General features: G+C 57.0%; 1 protein-coding gene and 1 long non-coding RNA gene across 5 annotated transcripts in view; one reads left to right on the top strand and one right to left on the bottom strand.

Moving 5' to 3' along the window:
* Nucleotides 1–4,750: 4,750 nt before the first annotated feature.
* LOC141747832 (uncharacterized) lies at nucleotides 4,751–7,835 on the bottom strand. Its single transcript, XR_012588820.1, has 3 exons — nucleotides 7,532–7,835; nucleotides 5,519–5,786; nucleotides 4,751–5,267 (listed from the first exon to the last, which is right to left on the bottom strand). It is a non-coding gene; the product is annotated as an uncharacterized LOC141747832 (long non-coding RNA).
* A 4,325-nt stretch (nucleotides 7,836–12,160) lies between these two features.
* Nucleotides 12,161–15,724, top strand: part of TNRC18 (trinucleotide repeat containing 18) — a 56,621-nt gene continuing 53,057 nt past the window's right edge. For all 4 annotated transcript variants that reach the window (XM_074598646.1, XM_074598644.1, XM_074598645.1 and 1 more), the window contains exon 1: nucleotides 12,161–12,428. In XM_074598646.1, the coding sequence (XP_074454747.1) occupies nucleotides 12,227–12,428 (202 nt within the window). In that variant the 5' untranslated portion in view covers nucleotides 12,161–12,226. The remainder of the gene's footprint in view (nucleotides 12,429–15,724) is intronic.

The raw sequence follows: 15,724 nt of genomic DNA, 5'->3' as shown, positions 1-15,724 counted from the left end.
GTGCCCTGTCTGCCTTGGGGGTGGGTTTTGGAGGCGGGGGGGCGGGGAGGGGGGGAACGGTCTGCGTGGAGCCGGTCGCTGCAGTTTAATAAGACGCTTATTGTATGTTAAATATCAACAGCTGATAGGAAACATGTGTCCCGAGGATTAACAGCCGTGTAAAAGATAAAGCAGTGAGTTAAACCTCCAAAGGGCCTGTTTCAAATAACCCACCGCTGCTGCAGCGTGTAATAACCGGGGTAATAAGGAGCGGGACGGGGAAGGTAAAACGCGTGTTGCAGATCTCCGCGTCCTCGTCACCTCGGGCAGGGCCGGGGACGGGTTTTCTCCCAGCGACAGCGGATGGCACAGGAGCAACGTCGGCTCCTCCTTCCCCCGTTTCTTCCTCCCAGTCCACCTTTCCCCTTTCTTTTTTTTTTTCTTTTTTTTTTTTTTTTCTTTTTTCCCAGGCCCCAATTTCTCCCCTGTCGAGGTGAACGCTTTGGCTAATTAGCAAAACGTGTCAAAGAAAATGATTAATGTCCCGGGAGGAGGTTTAGCTGCCTTTTGTGCCGGCGTCGCCTGACTTCTGCTCTTAAAGGTTTTATTAAAAGATAAGGGAGCCGGTGACGGGCGAGTAAAGCGCGTGCTTTCCCGGGTGTGAAAGGGTCGGAGAAGGAGGGACATGGGGCGGATCGGGGTGACCCCCGGAGGGAGAGGCAAGGGCTCGTGTTTCTCTGCCTCCGTGCGCGACCGTCACCGTGGTGTCCGGCCTTGACAGGGGAAAAAGACATTTAAAAAAAAAAAAAAAAAGGCTGAATGCCTCCTTTATTCTTCCAGGGGCAGGTAATTTAATCTCATCGGCCAGGTTATGAATGTTTCTGTGTTACGGGGCTTTGCGTGGGTGCGGGCTGTGGGAGCGATGCTTCAGGGGGTCTCAGGGCGGGGGCACGGCCGGGCTCCTGTCCCTCCTGCCGAGGGCGGCGGTGGCAGCAGGGACAGAGGTGCTCGGGGACAGGTTTGCCGGACTCTGTGGCCACAGGGATGCCCGCGGTCGGGCTCGGGCCCTGTGGGACATCCCTAATGCTGTTTGCTGGGGGATGAAGCCCTCCGTCCCAGCCCCGTCCCGGGGCCGGGTGGGCAACGGAGGCGCAGGCAGCGCCATGGCACCCCTGTGCCGTGCCGAAATCCCAGCCCAGGACATGGAGCAGGGAGCGGACAAGGGTGGTGGGAGCTCCAGCACCAGCACACTTATTTTTTTTTTAAATCATGAGCGACTCCAAAACCCGGCAAACACCCGTGTCTGCAACCGCAGAGGCCTGAGCCACTCGATGCATGTCAGAGGGGCCGGAGGTTGGGGGGTGGCTGGCAGGAGCCTCAGTGGGGGCTGCGGGGGCTGCTCAGCGAGGTTTTCCTCTGGCAAACAGACCTCTGGGCTTAATAAGCTATTTGTAAAACTGGCTCTGGATAAACAAGAGGCCGTGTGTCAGGCTGGAGGCGGCCTCGCAGGGCTCTGCCGCGCGGGGTGGGACCTCAGCGCAGAAATATTTTCAAGATAAACAGAGGAAAATGAGTCCTGGAGGAGGCCGGAGCTGCTGGCAGCGGCACGCCGCTCCTCTCGCAGATATTTTGGGGCAGGAACTTGGCTTTCTCTGTGCCGTGGCTGAAAGATGCTCCCCCCCCCCCCCCTCCAAAGGGAACCTCGCGCGCTTCTCATCCAAAATTAACCCCGAGGAGCAGTTGGCAGCGAAGGCAGCGGTGGGGAGAAGCGCGAAGCCCGGGGCTTGCAGGGCAGTTTTGGGACGAGGAGCCGGGATGCGGGGATGCTGGTGGGGGTCCCCCTCTGGCAGAGCCCCCGCCACGGGACAGAGCCCAGGCCTGAGGTGGCAACAGGGGCAATATGGGCAATACTGGCCCTTGCCTGTGGCTGGTGACTCCTGCCCTCCCTTGGCTGCTCCGTTCCCCTCTGCAGGTAGAGGCAACGTAGCGGTGTCCAAGGCAGGGTACGGGCATTGCCCTGCCCTCTGCCTGGTCCAGGATGGAGCTCGGGAAACGCGCTGGGCTCCATCCTCTCGATCCCCTCCATCCTTCCATTCCCTCCATCCCCTCTATCTCTCCATCCCTCTCTTCCCTCCATCCCCATCATCGCCTCCATCCCACCATCTCTCCATCCGTCCCTGCCCATCCGGAGCAGCAGCAGCAGAGGTGATGCTCGGGGAAGGTGGGACAGGGTGAGTGCTCTGGGGGCCTGGTGGTCTCTCACCGCAGCATCCCGATGGCGATGGCCACAATGCAGCATCCATGCTGGAGGCCGGGGACAGCCCAGCGGTGGCTGGGGCAGCGCGGGGCTGTCTGAACGGTGGCAATCTGGTCCCCTGGGAACGCCAAACTGGTCAAACTGGAGTGGGGGACGCTGTCCCTTCCCCTTCGCTCTACAATTTTGCAAACCTCCCTTGGCCACGGGGGTGGGCGATGGTTACCCTCTCCCCTGTATGTGCCTGGTCCAGAAACTCTGCAACCGTGGAGCGATGCCCGGCTTGGGGTGATGCTCGGTTTAGGACAATGCTCGGCTTGGGGTGATGCTCGGCTTGGGACGATACCGAGCTTGGGGTGATGTTCATCTTGGGGCGATCTCCAGCTTGGGGTGATGTCCAACTTGTGGCACCACGGCTGGGAACCGCCGGCAGCCCCGGCAGCCGAGATCTCCCAGTGTATCTCTCCCTCTCTTCCCCACCCCCAGCAAATTTAATTAAAAGTCATTCAGATTCCTTTGAAAGAAAATGTCATCCGTCGACACAATTACACTTTAACTAACCAAAGCTGTTACAGTTCCTATATATATTGGAATCAGGCTGTCGTTATTAGTTCTAAGTAAGTAATTTATTCCCATTATTGTGTTCAAATTACAGGATATTACCCCCTGGGGAAATAATCCTGTTATTTGAAATGTAAAAAAGAATTCACATGGACAACAATAGATTCCTAAATGAACCCAACAACAGTCCCCAACCCAAGTGTGGCATCACTTGCCTCAGATAGAAAAAAAAAAAAAAAAAAAGTTGCTTTTAAAAATGCTCTTTTCTCCCCTCTTCTCCTCCTCCCACCCCAACGGAGGTGAAGAGAGCTCCTCCTCTTCTTCAAAAGCCTCCATTTATTGCGGGAAGGAATCCTGGATCTGCAGGAATTTAGTGGGGAGCATGGAAGGGGCAGATGGATATTCGTGTGTGTGTCCCCCTTATTGTGGGCGGTGGGAAGGGGAGCCCCCGGGATGGTGGGATGCGAGTGCTGGGAACCGGCGGCTTTCTCCGGCAAAGAGCTGTGGAGGCTCTTCGGAAACATTGTTCCCTTGATCAAGATCTTGGGCGAAGCCAAATAACAGCTTGTCTCTGCAACACCCAAACATAAGCAACTAATTTGGACCACCGAAAGGAAAAAAAAAAGGGGGGGGGGGGAGGCAAGAAAAGAAAGAGAAAGAGGAGGAAGAGGGAGGGGAGGGAAGAAAATCAGATACACTTGTAACCTGATTACAACAGCCAGCTATGTGTGCAAAATCACAATGCAGCTCTATAATTAAATCTCTCTTTCCCCCTCCTGCCGAGCTCTTTCCTCTAACAGGCACGGTACAAAAACAGTCGTTAGGACATCAAATTCCAGCTCCGACAAGAGGGGACTTTTTTTTTTTTTTTTGTCTATAGCTGCTCGGCTCGTCTTTAAGGAAATAATAATTATCAGCCCAGCGCTGCTGGCTGACGAGCTTTGTGGAGCAGAAAGGGCTCGCCTTGTCCAACCGCTCCTTCCCCCCCCCCCCCGGCTCCGCTCGGGGCCGTGCGGGGGCCTGGGGCGATGGGAAAAGAGAGGGGAGAGCCCCCGGAGCCAGCCAGGGACACCCCCTCCTTGGGTTGGGGTTCGGGGAAACACCGGGATCTAGCAAGATGCTTGAGGGCTTGGAACCACGGATATTTCTTCCCCTCTCGCCCCGCTGAATCCATCCCCCGTGTTTGAGCATCCGCGGTGTGGTACCCGGGCGCAGGCTGCGGAGGGGACTCCCGGGCGGGGGGTGATTGTTTGATGGGATGCGAGGAGCTGGCAGCTTCCTGGACACAGGGAAAACTCCTGCCGCAGTGTTTTCCCAAAGGTTTCTCCCCTGTCCAGCCCTCGGCTTCTCTGTATGGCATTCCCAGACCCTGGGCCATGAGGCGATGGAGGGATGCTGTGGATGGGGCCGGCTCGACGGACCCCAAAGGGAGCGGGGAAAGGAGCCCCCAGTGCAGGGACTGTGGGGAGGGGGGGGCTGGCAGCCTTCCCCCCCATCCCTGCCTGTTAATCACTTTGATTTACTCCGGGCTCGTCCCAGCGGGCTATTCCCATCCCTGTGACACCCAGCACGTGCTCCTGCCGGCAGCTGCAGGCTGGATTCAGCCTCAGGGACCCGCTTCCTCGCGGGCAGGTTCCTGCTTGCTTCTTCGGGATATTTTTGGGAACGAGTTTTGCCTCCCCTCTTCTTTTCTGCTGGCAGGTCCGGGGGTGGAGGGGGGGGTTAGGTTGAGTTTCTCACAATGACGGCACGTCTGGTGCAAGGATTTGCAGCGTGGTGGGGAGGGCGAAGGGAAAAAAGCTTGGCAAGAGGGGGGGCAACACTCAGAAATGGGCCCCAGCGTACACGGTAACAACCACGGAGATGGGATTTAGCGATGGCACCTCGTCGCAGCCGGCTGGCACGTGCCAGAAAGCAAGACCAAGCGCACACGCAGGCAGACACGGAAATTGGGATGCTGTTCCAATAAAGCTGTGGATGTTTGGTTTTAATGGCAATTAACAGCTGTTAAAAGGTGAAAGCTCTATTCTAATAACACCCAGCGCTTCTGGTGCCTTTCATGAAGGGATCTGAAAATACCTTTGCGAGCGGTTAATGTTAAGCCACGATAACGCACCCCGGGGAGGTGGATGGGTCTAACCCTGCTTCCAGGTGGGGAAGCCGAGGCCGGGCACGGTGCGGGGACGAGCGATTCCCACCGGCGGCGGGGGTGAAATCCACACCTGGCTCTGGAAGAGGGACAGGACCAAGCCGGGGACCAGCCGGCAACACAGGGGCAGTTTTCACCGGTATTTCCCCCGTCTTTTATTTGTGGAGAGATTAACTTGGTGCAAAACCATCGGCGCTCACGAGTTTAACCTTCAGCAGGACCCTGGCGTTGGCGGGAGGGTGGGGGTGGGAGGGGGGCACCCGTAGGAAATCGTCTTTCCCTGGGAGATGCTGCAAATCTGGATTTTCCAGTTCCTGGAGGGCTCTGCTTGTTTAAATTAGAAGCAGATAGGAGAGGTGAATTTTAAGAAGGACAGAGCAAAGGCACACAAGTATGCAGTTAACTTCTAAACTTCTTTCTCTGGATCTCCCGCTGAGTAAATGCTTTAGGAGCTTCAAACCACAGCTTTTAATATCTCTTTAACATGCCCCGCGATTCCTTCCCCCCTGTCAAAACGGCAAGAGCAGCTGTGAATATTTTCCATTTTAAAATGTTTTGTATGCATATGAAAGTACCTGCAGCTCCTGTGGGCCGGGCCACGGAGAAACGCAGAAGCCGAGGGTATCTATTTTATATCAAACCTCAAAAATAGCACACGCTACTCCCTCCCGCTCGCTCGTGTCCTGCATCCAGGAGGGTATTTTTGATTTAACTGGCAGATCAAGGGAAAAAAAATCCCCGATTCACTCCGTTGATGTAGCAGATCTCGTCGTTCGGAGCCCAGCATTCCCGTTTGCCTGGACGTAGGTTTGTTTCAAGCCCACGAACGCAGAACCTGTAATGCTGGGGGGTGTGTGTGTGTGTTATAACGGGGGTTGCGGATTTGGGGAGCTTTCCCATGCACGTTTCTCCGCCAAACCGCGTTTTTTTTTCCGCTGAAAGGTGTAACTGCCATTTCCGCGCCTTACACCCAATTTAGCAGCCGGTCCGTAGCCCAAAAATGCAGGCAGTAATTACAGCTTTTGGGATTCGCGCTCCTCTCAAAGCTCTCTATGGGTTGTGCGTGTCAGCCCTCCTCCCTGCCTGGGTTGGTTTTTTTCCCCCCTGATCTGGGATATAAAAAGCTTATTATTGGGTAAAAGGGGAGGAAAGGAAAACAAAAAAAGACAATAAAACTGCCCCGATCTATCAAAGAGCCAGCCTAGCTGTGACAAAAGCCCGGTACGAGGGGCTTCGCGGAGGCTGAGAGAAGCACAGGGCAGGTCCTGACTTGGGGGGGGGTCCCAGCTCGGGGTTTGGGGGGGGGGGGGGGGGGGCAAGTGAGCGCGCAGGGGGCAGGGGGTGGTTTCGTGCGTGCACACCCGCCCCTCCCGTGCCGGGCAGGGAATAAAAAACCCCGCAGGCTTTATTTGGACTTGGGAACCAGGCTGCGGTTAGGGAGACGTTCGGTTTTCCCAACGCCGGAGCTGCGGGATCGGAACTGCTGTGAATTTTGCGGGGGGGGGGGGGGGGGGGGGGGGCACACACCAACCGTGTCCCTGTCGTCGTCCCCCCGCTCCGGCCTTTCTCCCAGGCCGGCGGGGCAGGGGGGCAGCGGAGCCGGGATGGTGCGAGGATGCTGCAGCCCCCAGCCGCTGCCCGGGGGGGTGGGCACAGCCCTTGGGGGTGGGTGTTCTCGGGATCCCACCCCCCCACACCCCCGCCTCGCCCCATGCAAAGCCCGGCAGCCAGGGGTTTATAATCAGCCAGGATTTATGGAGAAAACTGAAATCCTGAGCTGTTCTGGTCATTAATCAGGAATTCTTCGCTCGGTTCCCAAGCTGTTTCCCGGGGATCTCCTCACCGGCACCCCCACCCCGCAGCCCCCTCCCCACGCACGGCAGCTCTGTGCTGGCAGGCAAGGGGGCTGGGGTGGGGAGGGACCCCGGGCTTTGAATTACCCCCCCCCGCCCCCCCATCGATTAATAAATCCCCCAGGATTCATCGGAATAAATCCCAGCGGGGACCCCCTTGCCTTCAAATCCCACCTCTGCCCTCGCAGGGGTTTTATTTTGGGGGGACGGAACCCCGCTGTCGGACTCGGTTCAGCTTTTAAGACGGGGTGTGGGGGGGGGTGGGGGGTGAAGAAATCAGGGCAAAGCTTTGCCGCCGCGCTGGAATCGTCGCCGTCCGTGTTTTAATGTGATTTATGCCCGGTTTTCTAAATCCAGCCACTGACTGCACGCTTTAAAATATAGCTCCAAAAACACCCTGAAAACGTGTAGTAAGCACGTTAAAAACGCCGGGCGAAAGGGATGCGCAGCACCCCCACGCTGGGGGGGGGTTACGGGGGTGGGGGGAAAGTGGGGGGGTCCCAGCAGATGGTTGGGGATGGGATGGGGTTCCAGCGAGGGGCCTGCTCCCACCCGGCGGGGGGGCAAAGTCGAGCCCTGGGTTGCAATAAACGGGTGACCCCCCCCCAAAACGGGGGATGAATGGCGGGGCGGGGGGGGGGGACCATCAGTTTGCTTTGCCTCCCACCTCTCCAGGCAGGTCCTGTCCCCACTCCAGCACCCCCCCCCCCTCCCCCCCAAGCCCTATCGTCCTACCTGCATCCCCCGGGGGGGTGGAAATGCCCGGTGTGGGGCTGGGGGCTGTGAGCTCCGCACCAGCGGCCGGCCCGGAGAGAATATCGTGTTCGACCTTGTTGGGGGGGGAAAGGGAAAAAAATGGGAAAAAAGTAGGGGGAAAAAAATGGGAAAAGGGGGGGAAGGGAATAAAAAAAACGAAAAATGGGAGAAAGAGAGAGAAAAAAAAGGAAAATAAAGAAAACTAAATGAAAAGGAGAGAAGGGCAGGCGGAGGGCGAGGACCCGGGCGCACAGGGCGGGCGGGGGTGCCCCCTCCCCGGGGCGGGGGGCGGCCCGGGGGCGGGCGGCACCGTGGGAACCTGCCGGGAGCCCCCGGCAAAGGAGACGGGGACGGGGAGGGGGGGGGGGGACACGGGACGACGCACCGCGGTGCTGAGCAAGCGGGACCCCCCCTCCCCACTCCCCCCCCGCAAGATTTTTTTTTTTTTTTTGCAATAAAAATGGGTGTTTTGGGGAGAAAGCGGTGTTTGAGCTTTGCGGGGAAAACGTGAGAGCGGCCGCCGCCGCCCCCCCCCCCCCAACTTCCCCGGGACCTTCGCGGTGTGTGTGTCCCCCCACCTCGGGGGGGGGTGTGTGTGTGTGTGTGTGTGTGCGTGTGTCCAACTGCCTGGGGAAACAACCGGGAGAAAAGGGGGTGTGTGATAATGTGGAAAATGGTGGGAAAATGGTGCCCGCCCCCCGCCGGGCAGCCGCAGCACCGCGCCTCGGAGGGAAAAATAATAACAATAATAAAAATGTGTATATATAGATATATGGGGGGGGGGGCTTTTATTTTTTCGGAGGGGGTGGGGGGGGTGTTTTGCAAACCCAGCAGAGCCCGCAGCTGCTGCTACAAGATGGCTCCCGGCCGGGGGGGGGCGGGGGGGGAGGAGGAGGAGGAGGAGGAGGAAGGGCCGGAGCCGCGGGGGTGGGGGGGAGCCCGGGGAGGAGGAGGAGGAGGAGGAGGAGGAGGAGGAGGAGGAAGAAGGGGGGGCCCCCCGCCCCCCCCCCCCGCCACGCCCGGGGTTTTTTATTAGCATTTTCCTGATTTATGGCATGCCAACCCCCCGTCCCGGGGACAGCGGCGGGGAGGTCCGGGCGTGAAGGCATTAAACATTTATAAAATATGCTTTTAAAGCCACATAAAAGCGATTAAGCCATTAATATTTCTCTCTCCCCCCCCCCCCTTTTTGGTTTACTAAAGGAGACTGAAAGAAAATAAAAGAAAAAAAAGCCCTCCCCCTCGAAGCATGGGCCGGGGGGGGTGTGTGTGTGTGTTGAGCCCTCGCCTCTGACGCAGCCGGGTTTTGCTCTTAAGATATAAATAAAAACATACATATATTTTTATTTTTCTCGCGTTAAACACAGCGCCTTTCGGGGCGTGAGAGCTTTTCGAGGAACGCGGCGCCGCTTTTCTTAAAACGATTAAAAATAAGCAGAAAAGTGACGGGGGGGGGGGTGGGTGGTGGTGGGGGGTGTGTCCCGGGGGAACCTGCTGCCGCTTTTGGGGCAGTTTCTCCCTTTTTCTGGCCGCTGCTCCGGCGGGCGCCTCGAAACTCTACTTCCCCGGGGGACGTGGGGGGGGGGAAGTTGTGTGTGTGTGTGTGGGTTTATTTTTTTTTTTTTTAATTTATACCGGGATTAAATTAGATTTTCCCCTCCCCCCTTCGTTATAAAAGCCGATTTTTTTTTTAATTAAATAAAGCAGCGGGGCGGTGGATTGGGAGGCTCTATGGGGGGGGTGTTGGCAGCCATGGGGTGTCCGCTCCCCCCCCCCCCCCCCCCCCTCCCCGACAGCGCTCGGCGCTGCTCAGGGCTGGCTGTAGAAAGGAAAAACAGATTAGAAATTAAAAAAACAAAAACAAAAACAAAAAACAAAATAAGTAAAAGTTGGTCTGGACGGCGGGGAAAAACCCAAGGCCGGGCAGGCAGCGCTGGAGGGAGCCGTGCCCCCCCCCCGGCGACTTCTCCCGCCCGTTTCTCGCGCGCAGCTGGAAAAAGCGGAGTTTTGGTTAAATGAGGAGGGGGGTGGTGTCTCCTCCCCCACCCCGCCGCCTTCCTTTTCACCCTATTTTTAAATTTTGGGGGGGGGGGCGGGGCCCGCAAGGGAGGGAAGGGGGCCCTCTCCCCCCCGCCCAGCCTCCCCCCCTGCCCGTGAAAGGCCGCTTTGTCCGCGGCGAGGCCGTGGGAGAGGGCCCGGCGGCACTTCCCCCCAGCTCAGCTCGGCCCAGCCCGGGGCGGGGGGGCCCTCACGTCCCTTCAGCCCGGGCCCGCCCGGGACGGCGGGGGGGCCCTCACGTCCCTCAGCCCGGGCCTGTCGGGGCGGGCGGGCAGAAGGATTTAACCCCCACAGATAATGAAGGGAACGGGGGGTGGGCTCCTCCCCCCCTCCGACAGCTTCCCCAAAGCCGGGGGGGGGACACCCGAGGCCACTTCCCGTGAGCGGGTCGCGGCGCGGCGGCCGCCAACCGCCGCCGGCTCCGGGCGGGAGAGTGAGTGAGTGAGTGAGTGAGTGAGTGAGGGAAGGAGAGGGGGGGCCTGGAAACGGCGGCGGGAGCGCCTCACGGGCGGGGCGGGGCGGGGCGAGCGGGGAGGGGGGGCCTGGAAACTGCCGCCTGTTTACCCACCGCTGAGTGGCAGCTCGCCCGACCAATGGGGCGCCGCGGGCGGGCCGGCCGCGCCGAGAACAATGCGTGTTTCATAGCCCCGGCGCCGCCGTTTTTTTTTTTTTTCCCCCCTCCCCCTCGTTTTTTTTTTTTTTTTTTCCCTCCCGCCCGCCCCGCGCTCCCTTTTTTTTTTTTTCATTATTTTTTTTTTAAATTTTTTTTTTTTCCTCCTTTTTTTTTTAAGCGCCGCCGAGCCGCGCGCGGGGCCGGTCGGGGGGGGGTGGTGGTGGTGGTGGCGGCGGCTGTGGCGGTGGTGGCGATGCTGCAGCTCGGCGGGGCCCCGCCGTTCCATGGCGCGGCCGCCGCCGCGTCCCTCCCGCGCTGAGGAGCGGAGCGGAGCGGAGCGGAGCCGGGCGGCGGGCAGGGCGGCGAGCCGGCACCCCCCGCCCCAGCCCCGCACCGCCATGCCCCGCGAACAGGCGGTCTGACCGCGCCGAGGTAGGAACGGGGTCCCCCTGTGTCCCCCCCCTCCCCGGGTCCCCCTGTGTCCCCCCTCCGTGTCCCCGGGGGCGGCGCGTCCTCTCCCGCCCCATCCCCATATTGCTTTTTGCCCCTTTTTAGCCATTTTTTTTTCATTCCCCCCCCCCCCGCCTTTTTAAGTACTTACAAGCCGCGATCCGGCCGCTCCCGACTCGCCCCGCTCAGCCACGCAGGCAGCGTTTAATTTTTAAATTTCACCCAAATAAATTAACACCCCCCCAAAAAAAAAAAAAAACAAACCACAAAGCGGTGGGATTTTTCTTATTATTTTACGTCCCCCCCCTTTTTTTTTTTCCCCCCCTTTTCTTTTAAATTTGGTTGTCGTTAATCCTCTCTCGGCGCGGAGCCGGAGCCGGGGCCGGGGCGGAGCGGAGGCTCCCGGGCTCCGGCACCGGGGGGTGCGGGGGGGGGGGGGGGGGGAGAGAGAAAAGCGCACCTTATTCCCCGCTGTGTTTATTATTTCTCCCTATCCCGGTGCAAAACCCGACGGGCGGGGGTGGGGGGGAAATCCTTTTATCAGGCTACAAGTAATACATGTATTTTTATATATATTTTTTTAATTTTTTATATATATATATTTTTTTTTTTCCCCGCTCTGTCGGGAAATAATACGTGTTTTGTTTTCCCGAGGGGGGAAGGCGCTGGGAAGAAAAACGGGGGGGGGGGGGGGACGGGACGACGACACAAAAAAACCCACCCACCCCCGCCCTGGAGCCCTGGGAAACGGGGGAAAAGAAGCGAAAAACGGGGCCGGGGGAGCAATGCCGCCGCCGCCGGGGCGGCTTTCGGCGGGGTACGGCAGCCCCACGGAGGGAAAAAAAATTGAAAAAAGAGGAAAACGAGGGTGGATTTTTGTTGTTTTAGGTTTTTTTTTTTTTTTTTGTGTGTGTGTGTTCTCCCGCGCTCCGGGGAGGTGCCGCTTCCCCGCCGGTCCCGGGCTGCGAGCGCTGCGCTCCGCGGCCGCGCTCCGCTTCTGCGGGTGACAAATTTAAACCCTTTTTCTAAAAAAAAAAAAATAAAAGTATTTATTATATTTTTTTTTTAAATATTTCTAAACACTTTTAACAATTTTTTTCCGCCCTTTGCCACAAGTTTTCCTTGGATTATTATTATTTTTTCCCTACCCTTTCTCCCCCACACACACCCCGGGAAGGTGAAGGGTGGGTTTTTTTGGGGGGGGGGGATATATTTTTTTTCTTTTAGGGGGGTGTGTGGGTTTTTTGGGTTTGGTTTTTTTTTTTTTTGGGGTGGGGGGGGTCGGGGCAGGTTGGCTCACCCGCAACGCCCCCCCCTCCCCCCCCATTCTCTCTTGCAGGCAGCGCCGAGACCGCCGCGCCGGGGCTGGCTCCCTGCACCGCGCCATGGGACGCTTGGACGCCTTATTTTTGAAAACCATCTGATTTTTTTGGGGGAGGAGGAGGAGGAGGAGGAGAAGGAGGGGGGTGGGGGGCGGGAGGGGGGGGGTGGGGGGGGAAGGCGGTGGCGGGCACCGACAGCGATCCGGGAGACTCCTGGAAGCCGGCGAGTGGATGATGGATGGCCGAGATTTCGGGCCCCCCCGCTCGGTGCACGGCCCCCCTCCGCTGCTCTCCGGGTTGGCGATGGAGAGCCACCGCCTGGGAGCCACCGGCCGCCTGGCCCCCGCCGCCGGGCCCATGGCCGCCGGGCTGCCCGCCGCCCTCCAGCCCGGCAAGTTCCTCGCATCGGGCATCAGCCTCCACTCCCACCCGGGTAAGGCTCCGCGGACCCCCCCCGGACCCCCCACTCCCCGCCTTCCCTCCCCTGCCGACCCCCGCAGCCGGCCGGGCTTTAAGCGCCACAAAAAAAATAATTTTATTTTTTTTTTAATATATGTATGGATGGTTGCAGCTTTTTCGCGTGTTTTTCCCGAGGGTTTTCTGCCTATCCCGGTTTTTCATTCGGAGGAAAAAAAAAAAAAAAAACAATAATGGGGGGAAAATAAGAGGGGAATGTGGGAAAATAAAAGAGGGGAATGGGGAAAAAAATAAAGGGAATGAGGAGATAGGGGAATGAGGAAAAAAATAAAATAGGGGAATGAAGGGGAAAAAAATAGAATGAGAAAAAAGATAGAATGAGGAAAAAGGATAGGGGAATGAGAGGAAAATAGGGGAAGGGGGAAAAAACGGCAATGAGAAAAAGATAAAACGGGAATGGGGGAAAAAACGGGGGAATGAGGGAAAGAAATGAAATAGGGGAATGAGGGAAAGAAATGAAATAGGGGAATGAAAGGGAAAAAAACAGGGGAACGAAGAAAAAAAAATAGGGGAATGGAGAAAAAATAGAGGAACGTGGGGAAAAAATAACAGGGGAATGGGGAGAAAAAATCGCTCCTGGCCGGTAAAAGTCCCCCCCAGTGCACGGTTTTGTTGGCACCGAGGAAAATCCCCGCGGAGGCGGCTGCGGCTGTTTTGTGGAATAAATGGCGATTTTCGGGAGCGCCGGGAGAGGCGCGGATCGGGGCGTGGGGGGAAGGGGCTGCGCTGCCCCGCGGCCGGGCAGAAAAACCACCCTCGGGCTGGGAAAATGGGTCGAAAAGGGGCAGTTTTGGTGATTCCCCGGCGCGGCGGGCGGTGCAGCCCGGTCCCTGCCGCTGCCGGGCAGCGCTGCCGGCGCTGCGGGTTTTGGTGATTTTTTTGTGTGTGTGTGTGTTTTTTTTTTTTTTTTTTCCTGGGTTGTTATTATTTTTTAAGCCTGCAAACAAAACTTCCACGCAGGGGCTGTTCCCTCCTTGTATTTTTTTTTTTCCCTTCTTGATGTGCTCCATCCCCGGGCAGCCGCACGGCTGCCTTTCCATTTAAAAAAAAAAAAAAAAAAAAAGGCAAGCAGACTTTGAAATGTACCGGGCTTATTATTTTTTTTTTTTCCCACAGTCAGATTTTTATTTATTTGCTTAAATTACTTCGTTTTTTTGGAGGGATTTTTATTTTTTCCCCTTTTCCGAGCTCCCTTTCCCAGCCACTCGCAGGGTGGGTTAACGCAGAGTCCGGACGCTGTTTTGCCGGGAAGCCACCACGCTTACCCTGGGAGGACGGGAAGGATTCCCGACCGTTTGATTTCCCTCTCTGCCTCTATTATTTTTATTTTTTTATTTTTATTTTTTTTTTCCCTTTTCTTTCCCCTGGGCGTGGAGAGGTGACTCGGAGTTTACTTTAGGCGTTTGGGAGGGTGACAGGTTTTGCAATAATAAACCTGCTTTTCTCCCAGCCGCCCGGGCTGAATGACTTTGAAATTTGCAAACCTGATTGCCAACATCTGCAGAGAAGGAAGCAGCCCGAATCGTGGGGGGGGGGAAGGAAAAAAAAAAAAAAAGATTTATTAGTTTCAGACCAGGTGGCAGTGCCAATTTCCCAGGTGCTAAGAGGAGAGGTGTAAAGCGAAAGGCTGTGAAGCCCAGCACATGGGCAGACACCTTTTTTTCCTTCCCTTTTGTCTGTCTTTTTATTCCCCCCCCCCCCTTTATTTTTTTTTGTCCTGGGTATTTTTTTCTTACCCCCCCCAGCCCCCTCCACCTCCTGCAAAAGCAGAACACAATCTCTGCAAAAATTTGTCTGGACAATCTCAAGCCAAACCAAGTGCGGGTTGTTTCTTTTTTTTTTGTTGTTGTTGATTTTTTTTTTTTATTGGGTGATACTTCCCCCCCCCCCCCTTTTTTTTTTTTTTTCCCTCCTGTTATTTCCCCTCCCAAAGTTTCCTTTTCTGGTGCTTCCCTGAAATCCGGGCAGGGAGGCGCGGAGCTCCGGCCGAGCCGAACGCCGTGTTGCTCCCTGCCGCCATCCGAGAGCTTTCCCGCTGGATTTGGGGCCCTTCACAGAGGGAATGTGTTTTGTGATCCCTCCCATTATTATTTTTTTAAACGTGTTCTTACTATTTTTATTTTCCTCTTTCTGAAGTATTTTGGAAATCCGCTCCCCCCCCCCCATCCCCGCCTGCCCCTCGGTGGCTCCCGGCTTGCTCCCGTGCGTTCTCCGGGATAGTCGCTGGCAAAAGCTCGCTCCGAGAGATCGGCTTCGGCGTGGCTGTTCCCAACTGCGTTAAAAAAAGCTACGTACAATTAACAATCGAAACTTCCATTACACCACGGCAGCGGGATAGGCAGGGATTTTTTTTTTTATTATTATTATTATTATTATTGTTGTGTTTTTTTTATGGCTTTAACAATATCGTTTGAAATGACGATTGCTTCCTGCTACGGAGGGGCCCTTTGTAGGTTTGCGTTTGCAGTGTCGGTGTTGGTGTGGTGGTGGCTTTTGTTGTTGTGGGGTTGTTTTTGGGGTTGTTTTGGGTTTTTAGGAGGGGTGGGAAGCAAAGCCCTCGTGCAAGGGGTTAAGAAAAAGTGGGCAGGAGGCGAAGCCTTTAAATAGAGCCAGTTCAAACCGATCCTTAAATACCGCCGGGCTGAAGAAAGAGAGTCTTGAATCCGTCCCAGCGTCCTCCTAAAATAAATACGCCCCTGTAAAAATAGCGTGATTGGCCATATTTGAGGATCCAGTTATCGCCGGCACCCTCCTCTCGCTTTTCCCGTAGCCGTGACGGCGGAATCCGGGCTCTGCCTGGGCTGTGGCCAGCGGCCCCTGGACCCCCTGCTCTTCCCGGGGAGGGGGTTTCTATTCCCTGGTGGCCACGGGGATGGGGGACAGAAGCCCCTTTGTTGGGAGCGCGGAGGGAGGAGTGAGCGGGCGGCCGAGGCGGGAGAGGAGCCGGCCACGGGGGCTGCGGATGCTCGGCCACCGCCGCGTCCCTGTCCCCCCAGGAGGGCGGGGGGGGGGCTGGGGAGCAGCAGGGTGCTCCCGAGGGGGACCCCGCCGAGGGATGGCGGAGGATGGTGACTGTTCGCAATGGAATTTCGTCCCTGGCAGCGGCCGAGCTTGCTGGGAAGACGGTGCTTTTTTGCAGTTGCTGGAGTTGGGCGGCCGAGCTTGCTCTGGTCTGCGGCTGGAAATTTTGGGGGGGTTGATAGGTTTTGCTCCTTCCCTTCCCCACCGTCTCTGGGTCCTCAGCGAGTGTCC

The sequence above is a fragment of the Larus michahellis genome, chromosome 8, assembly GCF_964199755.1.
Source record: "Larus michahellis chromosome 8, bLarMic1.1, whole genome shotgun sequence".
Taxonomy (NCBI): Eukaryota; Metazoa; Chordata; class Aves; order Charadriiformes; family Laridae; genus Larus; species Larus michahellis.
The sequence above is the reverse complement of the archived record's forward strand: the minus strand, read 5'-3'. Positions and strand labels throughout refer to the sequence as shown.